This window comes from Typopeltis vanoorti, chromosome 14, assembly GCF_054136105.1.
Source record: "Typopeltis vanoorti isolate ZY-2024b chromosome 14, IOZ_Tvanoo_1.0, whole genome shotgun sequence".
NCBI lineage: Eukaryota > Metazoa > Arthropoda > Arachnida > Uropygi > Thelyphonidae > Typopeltis > Typopeltis vanoorti.
In genome coordinates this window covers 47782631-47805924 of record NC_143562.1, presented here as the reverse complement: position 1 = coordinate 47805924, position 23294 = coordinate 47782631, and the positions used below count along the sequence as shown (strand labels likewise).

The following is a 23294-nucleotide window of genomic DNA, read 5'->3' as shown; positions in this document are numbered from 1 at the left end:
TGGTTTTATATTGCCAGACTTTTTTCATTGCTGTGAGACATATTCAGTGGATAATAACCGTTAACGGGGCCATTTTGGATCATTTTTTGATTTCACTTTTCATCACTATGGCGTCTACGAGTAAAAAGGGTAAATCATGTGATTCTTCTCGGGTTTTTAATGAAAAGTGGACCAATTTGTACTTTTTTGTGCCGATCGACGATACGCCAGTGTGTTTAATTTGTTTGAGTCAGTGTCAGTTTAAAAAAATACAATATAAAATGACACTATATAAATATAATATATAAACATAAATATAAATATAAAACGACAAAGCATGCGTCCAATTTTGATCAACTTCAAGGGCGGTGTGGACAAAGCGAATCGTCTCCAAATTGATTTAAAATGCCAGCTGGGTACGTTTAAAAGGCAGAGGGAAGAGAGCGAAGCGTGGGTCAAAGTAAGTTATGTAATAGATGAACAAATTACTAAAAAATCAAAAGCTTTCTTAGAAGGCGAGTTTGTGAAAGAGTGTCTCATCGCTGCTGGGGATATTCTGTGCCCAAATAATTAGGAAGTGTTTAAAAAACCGAGTTTGTCTGGGGGCAACTGTAGCACGTCGTGTAGAAGAACTTGCCAATGACATTAAAGGAACGTTAAAAAAATAGTCGTCCGAATTTAGGTCATATTCACTTGCTTTAGATGAGAGCACAGATGTGAAGGATGCAGTACAACTGGCTATCCTTGTCCGTGGCATTGATCAACAATTCAATGCGACAGAAGAAGTGCTAGCGATCGTACCTATGAAGGGAACGGGAAAGGCACTGATATTCTTGAAGCCGCCAAGAAAACGCTCCAGCGTTTCGACTTCAGCTTAATCAACCTCGACGGTGTGGTAACTGATGGTGCCCCTGCTATGGTGGGAAAGAATGAAGGGTTTGTTGCGCTGCTACGGAAAGAACCGGAACTAGAAGGAAACGATTTCGTCCTTTACCACTGTTTAATCCACCAGAAAAATTTGTGCGCGAAAACTATTGGATTTGAGAATGTCATGAAAGTTATTGTGACTGTTGGTAACATTAGTAGGGCAAGAGGATTGAATCATCGTCAATTCCGAGAGTTTTTGACAAAGAGTGTAAAGCGGATCACGGCGATGTGGTTTATTAAAGTGATGTGCGTTGGTTGAGCAGAGAAAAGGTTCTTAAAAGAGTCTTTGACTTAAGGAGCGAAATATAGCAGTTCATGCCAAGAGGAAGCCGATTGCATAATTCAACGATCCGAAGTGGATGAGAGACTTTGCCTTTGTGACCGACATCTCGTTGCATATGAATGACCTAAATACGCGGCTACAATCCGAAGATCAACTGGTGCACACTTTGTTTGATCACATCAAAGCTTTTGTGGCCAAGCTCAAACTTTGGGAGGCACAACTCGCAAAAAAAGATTTAACTCATTTTCAGCTTCTCGCTGAGTCCATTCGTCTCTTGATGAATACGCTACAAAATTAGCTGTGTTGCGAACTGAGTTCGAACACAGATTTAGTGATTTTTTCTTCTTTAGATTTATTTATTTATTTATTAGATTTATTTATTTATTAGATTTATTTATTTTATTTTATTTTTTATTTATTTATTTATAGATTTATTTATTTATTTATTAGTTTTATTTATTTACTAGATTTATTTGACTTCTTTAGATTTATTTTCAATGCCATTCAGTGTCAATGCTGCCGAAATGCCAGGCTCAGTACAAATGGAGCTGCTTGAACTTCAAAGCAACCCTTCTTTGAGAGAAAAATTATTCAATGTGCCCTTGCTTAAATTTTACAAAGACTACATTTCTGAGGACGCATTCCCTAATCTTCGCCAGCATGCTTTGAAGATGTGCGCTTTGTTAGGAAGCACATACTTATGTGAGCAGTTCTTCTCCAGAATGAAACATGTGAAGTCCAAGACAAGAACTTAGATTACGGACCAACATATCGAGAATACTCTGCGCATATCGACTTCCAGCATTGAGGCCAACATCGACAAACTGGTCAAGAAAAGACATTATAAAAAATAAATGTTTTCTTCAATAAATTATCTTTTTTTCCGAAGTATTGATTGTATTTACTTATCATGAACCTGATTTCTAGCTACCCTCTTAAAGCTGAGTTTGTTTATTTTTATAGGATTTTATGTAAAGTATCAAATGCACAGCGTTCCTTGTGAATCTGGAAAACATCTTACAATTCTAAATACCGCAGTAAAGGTTAGTGGCCCTCGGGCTTCATTGAAATTTTTAATGCCACCCGCACTGTCTAAAAGGTTGATGACCTCTGAATTAAGGCATTAAATGTTTTCATTTATTATGCAGGTTTTTTCAACAATTAAATATCATCAACAATACCAAATTACATAGACATGCTTATTGTATTTTGACTAGTTTAATTTCTGTGCAAATATGATCAGTATAGTACAGAGATTCGTAAATAATATTACTTGAAGGTTGCAAACTGTTAAGATGCACGATCTCAAGAGGACAAAAGGCTCTACCACATAGTACACTTTCTCTAAAGGTTTTATACCGATATGAAAATGAGGAGCTGCCTTGTTATAATCTATACACATGATTTATATCGATTACATCCTTTTGATTTTTAAGAAATGTGAAAAGAAAAAAAAACTTGGGGATCTATTTTAATAGAGGCCTCCAGGCAGCGTATTAGTTAACAGGATGGGTCCTGGAGAAATATCAGACTAGCTGATACATTCGCAGACAAGAAGTACAGCTTTAGCATTTATGAGCGTGGAGAAAGTACAACAGTGATTGAGTTTGTATTGTACTGAATATTCCAAATTACGGAAACTAATTGTATAAAATAATTATAATAGAAGGGGTTGTACTCACGCGTCAGTTATAGATCATGGAATGAGAAGTGACAGAAAATTCTTTAAGAGGAAAACAAAAATCATCGGTTGAATACCCATGCCTGTTAAATGAGATTCACATGCTTCCTCCATGGAAGCATGTGAATCTCATTTAACACAAAAGAATCGTAAGTTCAATTCTAGTCGCCGGCTAGAGGAACTTTTACTAAGCCCTTTTTCGACCAGTTCCCGAATTAGTCGATCTCTGGCATAGGCAAGCTGTTATTTTCGAGCTGTTTACTCAATAAAATCGACCTTATAACATACACTATTTTCAGACAGTAAACATAGTGTTAGGATTCGGGACCACGAGATGGCGACACTAGTCATCTGCCTCTTTTCACCGTATGCTGTGTATAATTAGTCATAGTCTTGGGCGAGGGCGAGCTATCTCTGTTTGGCTACCAGTGGAGAATGAACTGCCCCTTAGTCTCCAAAAGTTAGATAAGTCTAAAACAGCCTCGTCTACTCCCTGTACGGAAATTTGTGCAGTCATCATTCAACTACCGAAACGTTAACGGCCAGAATTAACCATTTGTTGCACATGTTTTGCTAATCATTATGCCAGTTGAAAGCGTTAATTAAGACTAAAAGAGTTCTGCATATTTCGTTCCTGTAACAAACAGCCTTTGGTATATGAATATACCGGAAGATAGTTTTTTTTCGTTTCAAAAATAATAACGCATTGGTGTCCATAACAAGTTGATACGTTTGGACCGCATATCCAAACGTATCAACTTGTGACAATTTGTACAACTGACGCTTTTGAGTAGAAAGCAGGTGCACATTCAAATTTCGAATCGCACGCAAAGGGGTCGTATTATTCGACCAGATAAAAGGCAAAATGATTAGCTAAGTGAATTGTGTTTGAAGGAAACTCTTTTCTTGAAGAAATAAAGTTGAAAAATTCTCAAAGTTGATTTCACGCGGGGAAGAGTTATTGCAAAACTTGAAGAAGGCCGCAGAATTACTGATATTGCCAGAGAATTTGGAATCTCACGTAGCGTTTTAACGAGACCAGACCCTGGGAAGCGTTTGAAACCAATGGAACGTGTTCCAGACGTTTGCTAAGAGATACCCCCTTTCTCTACCACGGAGCACGAAGATAAATATTTAGTTAGCAAAACCGAATATACTCACCACGGTAGCCCAGCTTGCAAGTCGGCTCCATTCAAGCACAGGAAAGCAGATATCTCGACAAACTATGAGAAGTTATCAGCGATAAGTAGGCCTATACGCCCGAAAGCCTATACTTTGCATTCCTCTATTCACAACTATTCGTATATCTTTTCAGTGGTGTTGTATCCATAAACATTGGACTGGATACAAATGGGCTAATGTACTTTTCCCAGATGAGAGTGATTTTAGTCTTTCCTCTGATTCTAGATGACAACTGATCTGGCTCGAAAGTGGTACTGCTTGCCATCGCTAGAATGTTCTTGAAATGGAGAGATACGGCAGTTCTGAGGTTATGGTACTTGGGAAGCATTGCGTTTAATATACGCACGAAGCTACAAGTGCTGGAAAGAGAGACGATGACTGTTGAACGATATTGCAACGAAGTTCTTCAACATCATGTTCGATTGCCTCTTAGTGCTGTAAGCGAGGAAGTAATTTTTATGGATGACAATGGCATACCATACCACATGCTTGATATGGTATGCCATTATGGATGATAATGGCATACCACATCAAGCATGAGCAATGAAGATACTTCTGGATACCCAGGATATTAATCGAATCGAGTGGTCAGCACTGCTTCCCAGATTTCACCCATATATATATATATATATATATATATAGGACACGTTTGAGACGCAATAACGAAACATATTATTGCTCGAAATTCCTCTCTAGAAAACAAACAAGGCCTTATCCCTGTTCTGAAGAAGGAGTGGGCCAGTTTCCTTCAAGAACTCCTGAATCACTTGGTGTTAAGCAACGTACGACATTGTGACAGCTGAATCTCAGTTCGAGGTGGACATATTCCATACGGAAATGTCTCTCCGCATAGTTTTCTGTAAGCACTGTACATTAGTTCCTTAGGAAATACATCCTTAGGAAATTTGTAACTTTTGCCAAAAGAGTATTGCAATTTAATTTATATGAAATTTATAACACATTTTTGTGTAATGGTATAATTCATTATTATGAGGGCAATAATTTTCTTTCCTCGTTTGGCTGTAGTGATGAATTTTTTTTCATATGCAGGTAAAAACGTAGTTCTTCCTTAGCTTTTTGATACCAGTGCATATCTCATACAACGATTCTTGTTACTGCGAAAGGAGCTCTTGTTATGCATTTCATCAGCTGGGTTTAGAGCAAGTTGACTAAGTTAAGCTTTTTCTTCTCACAGAAACTTAAGTTTTTATTCAATTCAAGAAAAATTGCCGTATAACGATCACGGTTTCCAACAGTGATATATAGTGTTAAAGTCATATACCACAAGATAATGGAAATTGTTCCAGGTACTTTCTCTCACAGTTATCTATGATATCATTAATATCCTGGGATGAGCTATTAGTGATGTGTACAGATAAATTTTGTTCCATGTCAGCCTTGAAAATTTATTTATTTATTATATAAAATTTATTAGTTATAGTCGTTGTTTAATTTTCCCCTTATTTTCCCATCTCCAGCCTGGTTGACCGAATGGTCAGCGTTTCCGCTCTCCAGCCAAAAGGCTGCGGTTCGAATCCCGCCTTTGGCATGGATGTTTATGATTATCTGTGAAACTACTAGTGATGATGATGGGCGATGGATGCCGCTAGTGTAGATGATGATGGTAGTTTATGGATTGAGCAGTGGAAGCAGAGTTGAGAGTGCCCTCCCTCGATGAGTCATTGGACTCCCTGGAGGTGTTACGTAATAATAATAATATATATGTATTATATATATATATATATATTTGACCGCAGTTGTGTCTCGTACTCTCCTATCCGGGTGACAAATAAAGTCACTGATATTCTTGGGCCAGGTACCGTGTGATTGACTAAAGGTGGAGCTAGTTAAAAATAGTTAAAAGTTGCGTAATATCTTCAAATGTTAGTAAATATATTCGCCTACTCCCTTCAGGTATGAAAGGCATTAGTGGATTAAGATTTTATTTCTAATTTGAGTTCATATCCTACGTGCTTATTCTTCTGAACCAACCATGTTAAAAACAGAAGAAAACCCAAATAGCAGATACTCTTTCTAATAATAATAATGATAATAATCCACTGTACTTATAGGCAATTAAGGAACACTATTTCCCACATTGGGATTCGTAAAATCTATCTACACTGGATGCATGCTTTCTCCTGTCTGGTTTGCCTGGTGGTGGAATGAAAACTCGAGTTTCCATGAGGAAAAACATTCATCCGTTGTACGAGATCGGCCAATTTAAATTCAGTTGGAAAGCCCTAATGAATACACTTTGCCTCCTAGATAAATTCAAGCTGAGGTCTTTTCAATCAAAAGACTTTGTCGAGAAAGACAAATGTACAGAAGCTCTTGCTTTATGTTCTTATTAAAATTAAAATTTTATTTTCAATTTGAATTTCTCAAAACTCATATTAACAACAACACAAATCTCAATAACTCATTTCGATTTCCCAAAAGGTATAGGTCAGACTCTTTCAGTCCTAACCTTTGGATATCAATGAGCAGCAGCAGCTGCCCTCTATCCTTATTCAATAGCAGCTGCGTTCAGAGCTATAAACGATAAAGAGACTTCTTTATCTCATCAGAGTAAAGTGAGATCATCTGCAACAAAGAGAAATGGAAACGTAGAAGATAGCATTTATTAATTTCGTTACACTTAGGTCCAGCGTAGTGCCAAAGAACTACTGTAAAGAAAGTTATTCCTAAGCAAGGAAACGTACACATTGTATTGATTTAAGTTGCTAAAAAAATGGATATATACTCATGATTGGTAAGAGACCTAGATCAAGATTCTTGAAAGAGTCACTGGGATTATCATTTATTCTGGTCAATAAATGAATATTATATCAGCAAAATGGATATTATATCCAACATTATTTCAGAACGAACCGAATCTTTGTCGAAACTATGAAAGATTTGTAAATTGAATCTTTGGTAAGGATCTTATTTTAGTAATAAATTAATAATTTGTGATGTCACTATTCACAGTTAATATGTAAGCAGAATTTTCGCTTTGTTAGTAAAAGTGGAAAATGAACGTTACAGTCGTTAAAATCACTTACAAAAATGACATCACTCCGTCAACATCAGTTGATTAATAATTAAAATGCTGATAATTCCAACTTCAAGAAAAAATATTGTAAAATATCTAATGAATATTTTACTTTGGAACGGAGAAGGAAAAGCTAGAAATTAAGGGAAGAAGGAAGAAAATTATTTAATTGACTTTTCCTGCTATGAAATGTGCTGGACGAAATCGCAGAGTACAGCGTGCGGTCAATACAAAAAATGAGTAAATGTGAAAGGTAATTTAGTTAGAAGCAGCAGGTATATCCTAAATTTCATTCATTGGAGAATGCGAGAGAAAATGCAGTGATATTTTTATTATTGATGATGATGATAGATTATTTTGTGTTCATGGGTTTTATATGCACCACTTTTTTCCTCCGGACTGTTACTATAAATAGTACATTACTTTTCATTGTTTATGTGAAGATATCCGTATAGGCATATGCATTGGAGGACAGTAAATATCGTTTTGTACATGTTTCCCTTGAAGATGTCTCTCATGTTCTTGTCGTAATATAATCTCGATATGTACCATATGTTTGAATGCGCTGAATTATCTTAAATCAAGTTCTTGGCCTTCTAAGCCTAAACAATACAAAGTGCTAGATTATAGGGAAACTTCCGGTGAGATATTAAATTGTAAATATTTAATATCTCACCGGAAACTTTACTGTAAAATGCCACTAAACCCATTTAGTGGTATTTTACAGTAACAATAATGATCTGTACTTAGTTACTTAGTTCAATTCAAAACAAGTAGATATTAGAAAAAATCTAAAGAAACCGCCCAAACCATTAAAGAAATAATAATTTTTGATATTTAAAAAGAATTGCTCTTAAAAGCTGTCAGTTTTTCTGATTTGTTCGACATTATTTTAATGATGTTTCATATTGTCAGAGTAAATGAATCGAAAAGAATAACTTCACTTATTGAACAAATTTATACTTAAATTAAGTAAGACTAAAATTCACCTGTAAAAGGGATTTCCACAATTGAATGGCATACGTTGTATACAACTACACAGCTGTAAAGCAGGCACAGTGGATAAAAAAAGTAATGACATTGCATTAAATAAGTGCGAGTATCACTGGGAAGAGGAAGACGTATGAAAGGTTGCTCCTGCTGATCTTTCAACCCAAACAAATTGAGCACAAATTGCTATTTTTTTTTTTTTTTGCATTGGTCTTCATGCATCATATAACATCACTGTCAGAAACCACAGAACGAAACAACTTACAGCATATTGTTTGTTCTGCTCACTTTGTGAGAATATTTTGTTTTTATTTTTTCACCTAAAAATGTATTTTCTCCCGAGGAATTGCGATTGGCTTTTACATCCATAGCAATAGGCAACACGAAGAAAACCGTCCTGAGTTAGAATCCTCTAGTAGGTTTAGAATGCGTGGACTAACAACATAACGCCACTGATTTTATGAAGCGAATAAATTATGTCAGTTAATTGCGCGTGGTGTTATATAGCAATTATGTCAATTTTGGAGTGAAAATTCTCAGTTCCAGGGAGGGAAGATTTGTCATCTTTGTAGAAATGTACAAAACTGACTACCTCACTTCAAATGATTTTAGAAAGGTTCTTTACATTCTAGATGAGATTCGAATCCAGGATTTTCCAACGAAAGGATATTTCACTATCGAATGAGATATGGAAACGGCAGTGCACATACCGTTCAAAATTTTATTGAATACATGTAATAGCTGGTAATACGAATAATGTATAATCTTTGTTTTTTACACAGCACGATTAATTTACATTTCGATTACCATTACTTTTTATATATTTTTGAACTGATTTTAGAATGGAAGTGGTGTTGAAAGACGAATTCAGAGTGCACTGGATGATATCTGTGCCACCTCACATTTATTAAACTATTAAATTTCATTTTTATCAAACTCCTGTGTTATATCACAGAAATTAGATGTTTCTGCCTAGCACAGAAGTTGCCCTGATGTTGGGTTTGGTTGTGATCTTATCGTTGGTAGAAGTGATATTAAAATCGGACACGAAATTGTCAAATGTATATAAACAAGCACTTAAAACAATATTCGGTATTAGCGATTACATCTAGGGTGTTGAAATAAAATCTCATTTTCCGAGGAATATCCAAGTCGAAGATAAGTAAACGTTCTGACATCTAAATTAACATATCAATTATACTAGCTTTTGTTATGATTCTGTATATTTCAAATAGGATAGTTATAAACTACATGTACATAGAGCATTGGTTTCTATTGGCAGGTCTGTTCCTAAAAATAAGATCCAGTTGAATTATATCGTAAATTTATTCAGAATATCCGTAGTCATAACTGCCACTTGAGTTTCCTATATTTTTCATCCTTTCTGAAGAACACATTCTCGTTCATATTCTCTAGCCATTGATGTTCTTCAGTTCAGGAGTTCAACAAAGATTACTAGATTCTGATTTACAATAATGCAAATAATTCGCTACAACAGCAGGAAAGGAAGATACGTTGTAAAATTTCTGCCAAATCTGCATCCACATGACATTATGCTACTTGCAAATAGAAGCATTCCGTCCTGCTTCAATAGAGAAATAATGCATCAAATTTCATTTGTAAGAATAATGAACAAGAATAGTGAAGACAGTGCAGTGATGCTTTTCAGTATATGGATATAACCATGCTTCTGATAAACTGAACAAATTTTACTAAATTTTCAATACATCCAGTGTCATAATCACAACACGCTCATCAGGAGTTTCAATTCTATAATTTAAAAGCATTTATATTTCATAGCCTAAAGAACGGAAGAAATTGGGTAATGAAATGAAAGAAGTTGTAAGAATAAGCTTTTTTCCTCTTTAGTAACAGGAAAGGTGAAATCATGAGCATCAAAATAATTTCCAGTACATGTTTTGTAAGCTTACTTCCTTTTTGGGTTATAGCTGGACATTTAAAAACATCAACAAAGGAGAAGTTACAAACTATTTAGTTTCCATATTGATTTTGGGTGAAAAAAATAGGAGAATGAATTGTGAATTCGTGTCTCTTAACACAATATATGAATAGTAGATTTACATCATCCGAAAGGAAAACATATCTCTTTGCACAGCGAGGAATTACAGTAATATATACTTGATGAATTAATTATCTGCCCTGTAAAGTCCATTGTACATAACTATCTTTTTTCCAACATCTCTGAACTCGAAATCTCTTAACAGTGCGAAGTGGAAAGGGAGCTCCTCTCGACATCAGGAATTTTTATTACACAATCAGTTAAAATTACCAAAAATATATCGGGAATTCACACACTGACATTCATATTTTTTTTTCCTGCTGAAGTGAAAACAACAGCAACATTCGAACTGACTGAATGACATTCAGACTTCAGACGGACATGGAATTAGTTGACCTACACAAAAGCCAGGTTAAGTGAAATATAACACTGTTGTTGCTGTTCTTTCTTCAGCAGTTGTTATTATGCACCGTTATGACAATCATACTGAGGCACAATCGCCTACATTGTGTTACTTGAAGGTGTCACACAAATTTTCAAAGGAAAGTCGATTGCTTCTACTGAATTAGGATAAATATGATGATGATAATGACGATAGACCAGTTCGGTCGTTATTAAGCAATGCAGAGTTCTAACACGGCGCATAATACTAACAATTCTATCAAGAAAATGTGGGTTCGAATTGCTTAGTGGCATGGTAGTTTGTCGTAGTTCTGAAGCAGGAGATTTCCATTAACAGTGTAGAGCTAATACCTTGGTTATTAATCAGTCAGACAAATTATACTCTAACTGAGAAATACTGTTTTCTATAGTCTTTTACATAAAAATATTCTGACAGCCATTAGCCTTCTCCGCATGTCCGCACCATTTCATCTGTCTTCTTCTGATGGCTGTCAGAATATTTTCCCTTTTTCTCCCATCTATTGAATCAATCAGTTTTCAGACATTTACATTGATTTCGTAAGCGGTATAGGGAATTCTCAAACGTCTTCTGTAAGTTTTCATTTCGAAAGACAGGAGTCTCCTCTCATCTTTCTTCCATAAAGTCCAGCCCTCACAACCATACAAGAGGATAGAATTCACCAAGGTGTCAATTAGTCTTAGTCTGGTTGTGATTGCTATTCTGTTATCTCCCCACAACGGTTTTAACTTCTGTAGGACCACGGTTGCCTTAGCAATTCGGTAATTAATGTCGGTTTTTGAACGACCATCTTGACTCAACGTGCTACCTAGATAAGTGAACTTCTTTACATGCTCAATTTGCTTATTGCCAATTTGTATCTTTAAGAATTCAATGTCTGATTTTATGGTTATCATTGTGTTTGTTTTTGTAGGTTTATGTATAATCCATATTTTTTAAACGTTCCTAAAACACAACTGGTTATCTCTTGTAATTAATTCTTCTTCACTTTCTGCCAGAAGATCGATATCGTCAGCAAAATGTAAGTTATTTATTCTTAGTCCGCCAATTACTATTCCAGTTTCATATTCATAAAGAGCTTCATCTATGGCATATTACAGAAAACAATTAAAAAGAAGAGGGGACAAGATGCATCCCTGTCTTACCGCCCGTTCTGTCCGGAACGGTTCACTGCTGTAATTTTTAATTTCAATTCTCATATCAGATGAGGAATAAAGAGATTTAATAATCCTAATGATTTTGTTGTCGATACCATAATGTTCTAAAATTTTCCATAATGCCTCGTGCCATATTGAGTAAAAACCTTTTTGAAGATCTAAAAAGTTGTGACAGATTATTTTGTTATGTTGTATGTATGTTTCACCTAGTATGTGTATTGTAAAAATATGGTCAATTGTACTTCTGGACTTCTGGAAACCTGCTTGTTCATCTGATATTCTGCTTTCTATTTTCTTCTTTTCGATTCTTGACAATAGTATTTTTAGCAGAATTTTGCTTGGATGACTAATAAGGCTCATTGTTATATAGTTGCTACATTTATTGCTGTTTCCCTTTTTAGGAATAGGTACAAGGACAGAAGTCCGCCAATCAGAAGGCCATGTCTCTGTGTTCCATACGTCCTGGAATAAATTTAGCAAGGTGACTATGATGATGTCACCTCCTTCGCGTATCAGTTCCACTGTGACACCATCACTTCCCGGTGATTTTCCTATTTTGAGGAGCTAACTGCTGCAATAAATTCTTCTTTTAATATCGGGTAATCTCCTTCCTCCGAACCTCCTGGTAAAATCCCGTCCAAAATACCATCAGTCAGTTGAGGGTCTTTTTGAAAACGTTTGGTTGCGTAACATTTCCATCTATCAACTATTTTCTGGTTATCCGTGATAGGAGTTCCATCTTCATCTTCTATGCTCCAATTAATTGCGGTAAAAGTTTGGTTAACTTATTGATAATTTGAAAAGCACTTTTAGAATTATTTTTATTTAAGTCCTCTTCTATATTTTTGCATTCATCCCAATATCCATAAATTTCTAGCATGTTTGATTTCTTTTTAATAATCTTAGTAATATTTTTATACTGTTCTCTGTTATCACCGCTATTAATATGAGATTTCAAATATCTTCTTTCGTCGCATAGGTCCAAAATATTTTTGGTTATCCATAGTTTATTTATTTTCCTTTTGTATCCAAGGATTTCTTCAGCTGTCTCAGTTATCTTTTGTGAGAAGTATTTGGTTTTAGATTCGATACTATTATATTTATTGAAGCTTGTGTCAAAAATTTGTTTTAATTTGTATTTATATAGTGCATTTATTTGGGGATCTTTTAATTTTTCTATATTATATCTTTTACGAGTTGATTTTGTAAGTAATCTTTCCCTCATTTTCATATTCATAGTTGCGATGATCATGTTGTGGTCATTGCCAATGTCAGCTCCGGGAAATGATCTGGTTCTTGTGAGGTTGATGGAGTTTTTAAATCTTGTGCTTACAAGGATAAAGTCAATTTGGTTGTGTGTTTTACTATCAGGGGAAGTCCATGTCCATCTTCTGGAAGGTTTAAGGGGGAATAGAGTGTTAGTAATGGTAAGTTCATTTTGTGAGGCAAAATCGATCAATTCAAAACCTCTTTCTTTTGTCTCCCCATAGCTATGCGGTCCGACAAATGGGAGATAATCCTTGCCGATGTCTGTTCCAATTTTGGCATTCCAATCGCCCTGTACAATCAAAAGGTCTTTTCTATTCGCTATTGTGATTGTTGCATTAAGTAAACCATGCATACTTTAGGAAAAAGACATTTCAAATAAATGCTAAAAATATCTGACTCTGTCGGCTTGATACAGTAAACTGTCTCTTTTTTTGATTTAATGATATTAAACGATACAAGTGTGTTTTGGGGAGTGAATAAATTAAAATTAAAGCATCAGGGGGTGATATTGAAGATCTACATTGGGCAGGCAGGCATTCATCGAGCAAAACAGAACACAACATTTTCCACATTAAGGGCATCGTTCTTGAAAACTAACGAGTGAAACTGCGTGAAATTGGGCAAGTGGTGTGACTTGAATATCCGTAAGTTGAGTAAACTTTAGTCCACTGTTTACAAAATTGTTCACGATGTCCTTGGCTTTAGAAAGGTGTACCCTTCTAACAATTGTCGGAGCATCCAAGGGGGGAGCACACCTTTCTAAAGGTAAGGACATCGTGAACAATTTTGTACGATGTCGATGCACATTGGGGTGTGTTTGGAGAATCTATTGCGATTCAGCGAAAAAGGAGAGGATCTTCTCGCTCGCCTAGTTACAGGAAGAAACGTCGCTTCGTCACTTTATCCCGCAGAGCAAACAAGACTCCATAACCTGGAAACATCCACAATTTTCTGTGCGCAAAAAATTCAAAAAGGTTCACACTGGCCGAAAAGTCATTGTCACAGTGTTCTGGGATCGACAAGGAGTTCTGCTGGTGGACTGCTTGCCCAAGGGAGGAAAAATTCAATCCTGAGCTTTACTGTGCAACATTGTACAAACTGAAAGCCAACATTCGACGTAAACGTTGTGATTGGTTGCACTGTAATCATTGGAAAATTTTGCCATATCTCTCTTGCAACTCAGACGCAGCGCCTTCAGACTTCCATTTATTTGGGCTCCACTTAATGTCCCAATGATAGATCAGTGATAAACTGATTTATCATGGGGAGAAGTGCATCAATAAATTCGGAGAGACTATGTGGAGAAAGAGTGCATGCTCACTAATTTCTTGGTATATAATTTAAACTTCCTATTATTAAACATCCTGGAGAGAAAAAAAATGTGTTTCCATACTTCTCGTAAACCCCTCGTATATATGGCATTTCACTGCATAATGTTATCAAAACTTCTATAAACAAAGACACCTCACTTTTATCTATATTCTTTACAGTTGGGACAAAACGTACATGCTTATTATAACATCTGGTTGTCGCCAAATCCATCTTTGCGGATTAAATAAACATTTTATTTAACACCGTGTTGGACCTCATTTATCTTGAAGTACGACATATATGAGGTTTGACAAAGATTCCACAAGATGATAAATTGCATCTACTTCTACAGCATACTAGGCAGTCGTTTAAATGGCTCATGTTTAACCGAAGAAGGCTTTGCTCGCGGATTTTTTTCTAAGATGTCACATATATTCTCAATGGGGTTCAGATTTGGGCTAGGTAGTGGCCACAGGAAGAAGGAGTCGCCCTCATGCTCGCAAAATCACTGATGAACAATGTCTGCGCGAAGGACAGTTCCATTGTTATCCAAGAAACAACTAAAACCCTGGATAAAAAGTCAACATCACTTGATGGACATGATGGACAACAATGTTCAGATATTCTTTGGAGGACACGCGACTTTCCAGCAATATTAGGGGACCCTTTCCCTATCAAAAGAGCATTCTCCATACCATGACACCACTTCCACAACCTTCAGTTGTGTTTACAAGGCGAACTTGGTTCATTGCTTCATGGGGTTTCCTCGAAACTCTCTGCCTACCATCGGTACACAACAAGATGAACCGTGACTCGGGGGAACCAAATGACATTTTTCCAGTCTTCCAGTGTTCAGTCACGGTGTCCCTGATATAGACGAACTTCCAGGATCTTCGTTGAAATTAGTGATTTCCGTATAGGCATGCGACTGGCAATACCGAACCTCTTCAATACATTGCACGCAGTTCTGTGAGATATGGGTCGGAAGAGTCTTCATAAAATGCTTCGGTCAATTGCTGCACACAAGAAGTTCTGTTTGTTCGTACAAGTTTATTAAATTATGGCAATCTCGTTCTTATCTGAGTGTCTGAGACTGAGTATTTCACACATATATATATATGCTGCATAATGACGTTTACGTACATCTGCATGCTGGTTTCTGATTCAGTAAGCGGTTAGGAATGTCTCAATGAGTGTCGGTTAAAAGGGTAATTGCAACTACTATACCTAAGCATGAATTTGCGTTAATTTGTTTAAAAAACTTTAAGCCGTGCTGGTTCTATTATTTTAGTTTAAACTACCTATGATGCATGGTGTTGTCTTCATTATACACACACACACATATTCCTAAAGTGTTATTAGAATGCTATTTAAAATGTCTTAAATAGACAGATAAGATTATTTCATTCAATCAAATAACTTTGATTCAAATATCTATCCTGCTACTGAAAACATTACTTTTCTAAAGAGATGCTAGAAGTTGAATAAGTTTTGAAATTGGTGTTCTCAGTAGTCTTTATTTATCTTTAATAGCAAAGTGATATTAATAAACTATTTCAGAAAGGTAATAAGTTGGACAACATATACTTACCAAAACAGCTTCTAAGTCCAGCTGAGAAAGGAATAAATGCAAAAGGACTTCGATCGAGGCAATTTTCTGGAAGGAAACGACTCGGATCATGTCTCGGTGAATAGCATAAATCTGAATATAAACGTCGACTCCACTCGGAATTGTATATCCATCTAGAAGAACGTCATATTACAACTTACTATTAAATAGTTGTTTATTAACCTTTGAATGATAAAAAGGACTGATAATTTTAAAATAATAAGAACAATTAAACAAATTTCCAACACGATGATAGCACAACATTTTCTGTTGGGATCTTCTGGCATACGAAAACATTTCGTTCCTTAGAGTGGTTTTTAAGTGGAGACAGGACAGAAGCAATCATTTCCTCTTTTTAAATTCAAATTAATCTTTCAGTAGAAATTTTGAATAAGTTTTCTAGCACTGACTAAGCATTGATTATTGAGTTTCCCTTTCTGGTGCCATCTGTTTATTTTTTACTTATTACATTGCTCTTATTTTTGAATCACTAACCTAATTATTTGAAATATAAATTTTAAGTATAAGGTTAAATTTTACGACTCAGCAATATAGCGTGGACGATTAGATTCCAAATCAGTTCTGAAATTTGCGTGACGCACAGCAAAATATACGATTTTGGATCGCTTGATGTAGTAAATAATTTCATTGTACAGCATGAGACTGCAATCTTCTTCTTTTTCTTCTTCGTATTATGGATTTTACGCTAAATAGCCTATTTCAATTTCTTGACATCGCTTTCTTGGTCTTCCAATTATTCGTTTTCCATTTATTTTAAATCCATAGAGGATTATTGGCAGTTTGCTATTGTCCATTCGATTCAGGTTTCTAACCATTTTAATTCATATTTACTTATATAGTAATTAATTGATTTTTTATTCTTGGACTGTAAAATTTCTTCATTTATTTTATGGCCCACTTGTACATAAATCCACTTTTTTTTTTTTTTTTTTGAGAAATTTCATTTCTGCTGTTTGAATCCATTTCTCATTCTTCCTTTTTATGGTCCATGTTTCACTTGCCTATAATAAATTTTCGTAAAGACAAAACGTTTGTGATTGTGATTGTGTTTTTGTACGAGGGATGGTTTAAATGTATTGTTTATTATGTCGATTACTTTAAAAAAATTTGATATTTTTATGTCTATATCTTTTCATCTTCATATAATGTTGCATCCCAGGTATTTGAGAGGATTTATTTTATATTTTAATTACCTTCTGTATAATCTAATTGCTTGTAAAGTTAAACGTCTTGTATTTATACCGGATTATTAGGTTGACTAACTTAGCCAACCATATCACTAATGTGCCGTGGGTTTCAAAGTTTTGAGAGGGAGCATAATAAAAATGCTTTATATGACAAAATGATTTAACAAAATAATGACTGATGTTTTATTTCAATCGGAAGTGCTTTGCATGTTGTATAATATGTGGATAATATATTGTTAATTCAGGTCAAATTGGCATGAGAATTTCAATACAACTTTCCTGAGAACACTGCAGCAATAAGAAAAATAAATATTAATATTACTTATAAAATACTGCGTTGTCAAATAATATTGTAGTAATTAAAATTATACCGATATATATATTTTCACCATGATTCATATTGAATTTTATGAAAGAAAAAGCTACATTGATACTGGAATGGGAATAGTTGATTTTTGTCAGTAAATTATTTATTTGCTTTTCAGTGCTGATGTAGTTTTCTCTTCCAGATTCTTCAACATGAATCATAGCAATAACTACGTAAATTTGAACATGGAAATTTCATACCATATATACATCATAAACAATGACAGAAATTCGTAATAAAATTACTTCACCCATATCAATTCACTTAAACACATATGTACCACCAAATATCTCTATAGCTGCCAATCGTAACAGACAATTACGATACGCACTGAGAGGTGATCTTCGTGTAGGGAGGAAGTTATGTACTATTTTAGGCAATCGGACATGGATTCATCTGCTTACGAAAGTTGTCTATATATATATATATATATATATATATATATATATATATATATATATATATATATATATATATATATATATATATATATATATATATATATATATATATACAGGGTGTTCGGGATAAATTTGACAGTTTCGTAAGGAAAAAGAAAATCTTCTTTGTATCTATTAAATTTAATGAATTGACAAAAAAACATTACAGGCAGAGTTAATTACAATACTATCAACAAGATTTACTCAAAATAACCACCATTAGCATCGATCACAGCTTCAATTCTGCTTCGGAACCTCGAACAAGCTGATGCTACAGTCTCCCTGGGAAGGGCCGCAAAAACTGTTTTAATTTTATCCATTAACTGGGCTTTTGTATTACTGGAAGTGCGATTGGTGTCTTTTTCAACTGCGCCCCATACAAAATAATCCATGGGGTTAAGGTCTGGGGAGTTTGGAGGCCAAACATTTGGACTGGTGAAGTCGTAGAAATTTTCAGACAACCATTTTTGACTTTTCCCAGAGGTGTGGCAAGGGGCCGAATCCTGCTGCCATACATACGGCCTACCATTGGCTACCCTTGTTATCCAGGGCTTGACTACAGTTAGCAACTCCACGAACAAAGCCCGAATTCCAATGCCAGGGTTCTTCAACACCTGTTCCTGCAGATTTGCGAGGAATTCTGCTGTACGAACGCAATCAGATCGTCTGCTAGGGATCTTTCTTCTTGCTACATCCTCGTAGTCACCATTGCAAGTCTCTAGTTCATGCCTGATTGTTTTTACTGTATTCAGGGAGCATTGGGCAGCAGTCGTAATATCCTTATTTTGATGGCGGGCACGAATCATCATGATACAAGTTATTCTCTTCCATGATTCAGGTGGGTTCCAGCTATCCATCCTTTCTGACATCTTGTATATGAATGAAGAAGGGTCCAAACTTTTAAATGAAGAGAAGTGTGTGTTAATACATGTAACTTACGGAAAAATATAATTAATTATAAATATGTCAAATTTATCCCGAACACCCTGTATATATATATATATATATATGTGTGTGTGTGTGTGTGTGTGTTTATAATGTTTTATAATTCATTTGTGTACAAGTCATTTATAAACTGTCTGTGATTTCAGAGAGAGAGACCTTTTAGGGTCAATTCACTCTGTCTTAGTGCTATATTATTATTTACAACACTTCAGAAATATCTCTTAAGAAACTCACTGATTTAATGCCTTTATTGCACTCCCACTGTGTTCATAACATCTTGAAAAGATTCCTTTAAAATAAAGTTAACAATGTTACTTTACCGTACTTTAACTAAAAAGGATTGGCTCAATCTGTGAGCTAGAAATATTAATTTACTTAAACCATTTACACCGTTTCCACACTCGTTTTGCATTGAAATGGAATCTACTAACTCAACCCACTTTACATGGTAAGCGATGTAATAATTTCTCTCCCATTATCACTGATGTCTACTTTCCTTAGAATATGGACAATCCCATATTCTAACTGCAAATTTTGAATTATTCACCAAATATGAATAATTATTTGAAGATTAAAATCTTACCTCCTTCCAGTTATCCACCAATATGCTTTTTGATTATTTTACGAGTAGTTTATATGGAATATTTTTCAGTAATACTTACCAACAACTAAATCCTCGTACAGATGACGAGAAATTACTGGTGCAAGTGGATATAATCTCAGAGATTCCTGCAAAGGAAAAAAATGATATATAACTGAGAGGTGCAGAACTGGCTGAGAATATCATTTTAAAATCAAGATGTAATTAGATAATTTCATTAACAGAAACTGCACTAATTTACTATGAGATGAGAAATTCAAAATATATAGCACTGAGAATGTAGTAATAGCGAAACTCTTGAATTTTATGAACATTATATTATTTATATAAATGAAGTCCCATCTTAGAATATGCGCCTAGGACAAGGCATTAAAAACTCGTTAAATTAAAAAAGCACTGTTGTTTACTTCAAAATGTAAGTATGTCTTTACCCTGAAAGAGATCATGTACACATAGCTGATGCTGTTTAATAGCACCTAAATTTGTAGGAGCCATAATTCCCTACGATATCCAGGAAGGAAAACATCATCTGGACTGAAAATCTGCAAATTTCAATATACATTTCTACTTCAGCTTCTTTTTTTCCCCACTCCAATGGATATCAAGCAGTGATCGTGACTTTGAAACACTGCATCAGCCAGTGCTGTATTTTAAACCTGTTAGAAACAGTAAAAAACCAACATATTATAAGCATTTCGTTTCTTATTATATATATATATAAATCAAGAAAGAAAGTAGCCGTGTTCGGACATCCCAATGGATAAGGAGCATTGTACCATCTAACGAGTAACCCGTTTGAAGCAGGTATAAATTGTAGGAATATAAAGCTCCCTAGGCAATGCAACAGTGACACAGTGAAATGGCTGCAAGAAGGATGTCATGTTGGAGGCCTATCTTTTCTGCAAATTATTCACAAATTGGACCATCCTTGGTCAACAATCAGTGATACCATACTGAGAGGGAAGCGCAAGGAATCAAATGCAAGTGATACCCGTCGTGGACGACCCACCACACTCACTGAACGTGACCTTAAGTTGCTGTAAAGTATAATATGCAAAAACCTCCATTTGTCTGAGGACTCGTTGTATTCAATGTAGAGTTCCGGGCATTGACTAGAACACTAACCAGCACGAAATTATTCAAACTTGAGACTCATACCCGAACCGACAGGTACCGTCGTCGCCTGTGGTGGAAAAATCTTGTACAGTCGGACGCGTTATAGAGCTGTTATAAAGCGAAAAAATCATTCTTCACCTTCTACTGAGCGGTTGGACGGGAGTGAGTGTGGCAGATGGCCGGTGAACGTCTCTCACTAGAGTGTGCAACTCCAACAATGAAATTCGGCGGTGGCGGTGTGATGGCATGGTTCTGTTTTTTGCAGTTTGGCTTTGGACTTCTGTTTGTGGTGCTACGAACATTGAACCAGGGAGAGGTCTCTGAACGTTCTGGACAATGTAATGCTTCCTACTATATGGCGTTTCCGGAACCGACTATTGCCTCTTTCAGCATGACTACACCACATAAGCGTCATAAGCCTGCTTCTCTAATTCAGTGGTTTCTAGAAATGAACGCCATCGACTTGAATGGTCTGTACAAAGTCCTGATCTCAACCCTAATGAACAACTATGAACATAAATTGGAGCTTCGGATGTGGTCAAGAGCCACCGGCTTTAAAAACGTTCAGGACTTCATTACCTGTATGCAGGAATAATGGTTCAAAATTTCCATTGATGGTTATCGTACGCTTCTGGAAAATATAACTCATATAATTGCTGCATTCATTGCAGCGATAGGTTATCCTACGTCTTATCAAGGTAGGCGGCATGACTGTTTGTTCCTCACAGAAGTCATCGGTCCATATTTACATGTTGGAGCAGATAGCACTGTTCTGCTTAGAGTTTCCATTATATGTGGATTAAACATTCACCACCGTTGTTTCTCCAAACTTTAATGAGCTCCTGTAATGAACTTGGTCATTTTCACCTTGTTATCGTGTGGCATGCTAATTTTTTCCAATGGTACTCTCGAGTCTTAGACCAAATTGAACTGCTTTGAAGAGTGTGCTAGATTAATGCTAGCAGAAATTCGGACATGTTGGCATAACTCAAAACCCAAAGTAAGACATTTCAATAGAATAGAATCATGAATACTAAACTTTGAGATCTCTATTCCTAAATGTATTCGAATGCAGGAGTTTTTTTGTAGCCAGCCGCCATCATTGTATACCATTTTGGAAAACCGCATGATAATGGAAACAGAGAAGCAAAGTGAAGGAGAGAAACTTTTAAGAACAGATTTCATCTATTTTCCCGTAGCTAAGTCATAGGCATTATTCAATCAGTAACATGAGTGTAGGTGGATATAATATGACAACAACAACATCTGAAGATAGTATCACCTCAAAGTTCTTCGAGAGAAATATTTACCCCATCGCTGAACCCGACTAAGCAGGGTAAGATCCCATCACTTGGATTGAACTTTCAACAGCATTGAGCAATGCTCTACGGCAAAACACCAAAGCTTAAAGGATTGCACATAGAATTTTATCAAGAAGCATGGGATTTTGTTCTTCACCGTTTTTTTTATTATTATTTTAATCTTCTCTTTTACAAGATATGTGCCATATAACGTTCATTTCCTAATCAAACAGGGATCTCTCTAGCTAATCAAGAAGTATAGGCAAATAATGTTGTAAAGGACAGACTATAAAATCCTTGATCCATGATGCATCATTCATGTTATAAATACTACTTAAGCTAGGGATTTATAGGAATTGTATGGCGTCCCAGATTAAATGAGAGAATTTGATGTGTTCTTCATCAAAATTTTGCCTACTACTGCTCTAACAATCCCAGCTATAACAGTATTTATATCTTTAATATCCTTTCTAGTTGAGATCCTTAGCATTGGATGTTATATAAAGTGCTTTTGGCGATTATAGAGGTACAGAATATTTACTGAATCTCCATTAACAGGTATTAATACAATGAAGATAGAGAGAGCAATTCCCTATGAAATATATTGAGGCCCAAGAATATATACCAATACGAGCGTTATCAAACTGGGATAAACTAAGTTACATCAAAGCGGCACATGTCCAAATAAGATCCATCCTGATTCTCGTAAGAAGTGAGTTTTAACATGGTCATGCATTTGCCAGTGCCTAATCTTATAAACATCGAGAGCGAAGAAGTACCTTCCGTGAGCGTAGAGACATTTTCTATACGCTAACGTAACTTCCATTCTATAGAACCTGCATTGCAACATGTGTTTGAGGATTTCTACTTGGCTAAAATGTTTAATTGCGGTAGTGTCAGGCATATTTCCAACTAATTCGGAACCCATCTCTCTGTGAAAATTGCAACTATACTGATTACAGATCATCTTGTGTTACAAGTTCGCAGAGAGGGAAGTAATGATCCCACTTAAAATGCACCCTGCTATAGATGACAGTAAACTTTCCATGAATGTATTGTGGAAAGGACCACCTAAATAATTCTTGGAAAAGTTAAGAAGCCAACTTTCCACGTGGGTCATCTTGCAGCAATAAACATGGAGCAACATCACACCTATATCAACTACTCCACCCGCTGTTACAGCTGCACAAGAATCTTCAGCAGAAACAGTTGAAGCTTCATCAGCGTCACACCCCATTCCTTCCATCGATAAAAGATTAGGAACCTCAGCGGTTGCAGTGTTCCTAAAAGAATAGGAACCTTGCAATGGCAGTCAAAAATATCAAGATTATCCCAGCATCTGAACGTGCCCTCTGAGTCCTCTTCTTTTTTGCACTTGTCAATGAGCTCTTCCTAAATGGATGAACAATTCTCGTAATGTAAGAGGAAATCCACTTCCGCTTTCCATGGA

General features: G+C 35.7%; 1 protein-coding gene across 1 annotated transcript in view; it reads right to left on the bottom strand.

Annotated features, from left to right (window-relative positions):
• The window catches only part of LOC150099431 (cytochrome P450 4C1-like), an 85676-nt gene extending 62586 nt beyond the window's left edge, over positions 1-23090 (bottom strand). Inside the window, exons 1-2 of the mRNA XM_090404345.1 lie at positions 22997-23090; positions 15849-16000 (exon numbers count right to left, since the gene is read on the bottom strand). Coding sequence (XP_090260471.1) covers positions 15849-16000; positions 22997-23090 — 246 coding nt within the window. The remainder of the gene's footprint in view (positions 1-15848; positions 16001-22996) is intronic.
• Between the last annotated feature and the right edge of the window lie 204 nt (positions 23091-23294).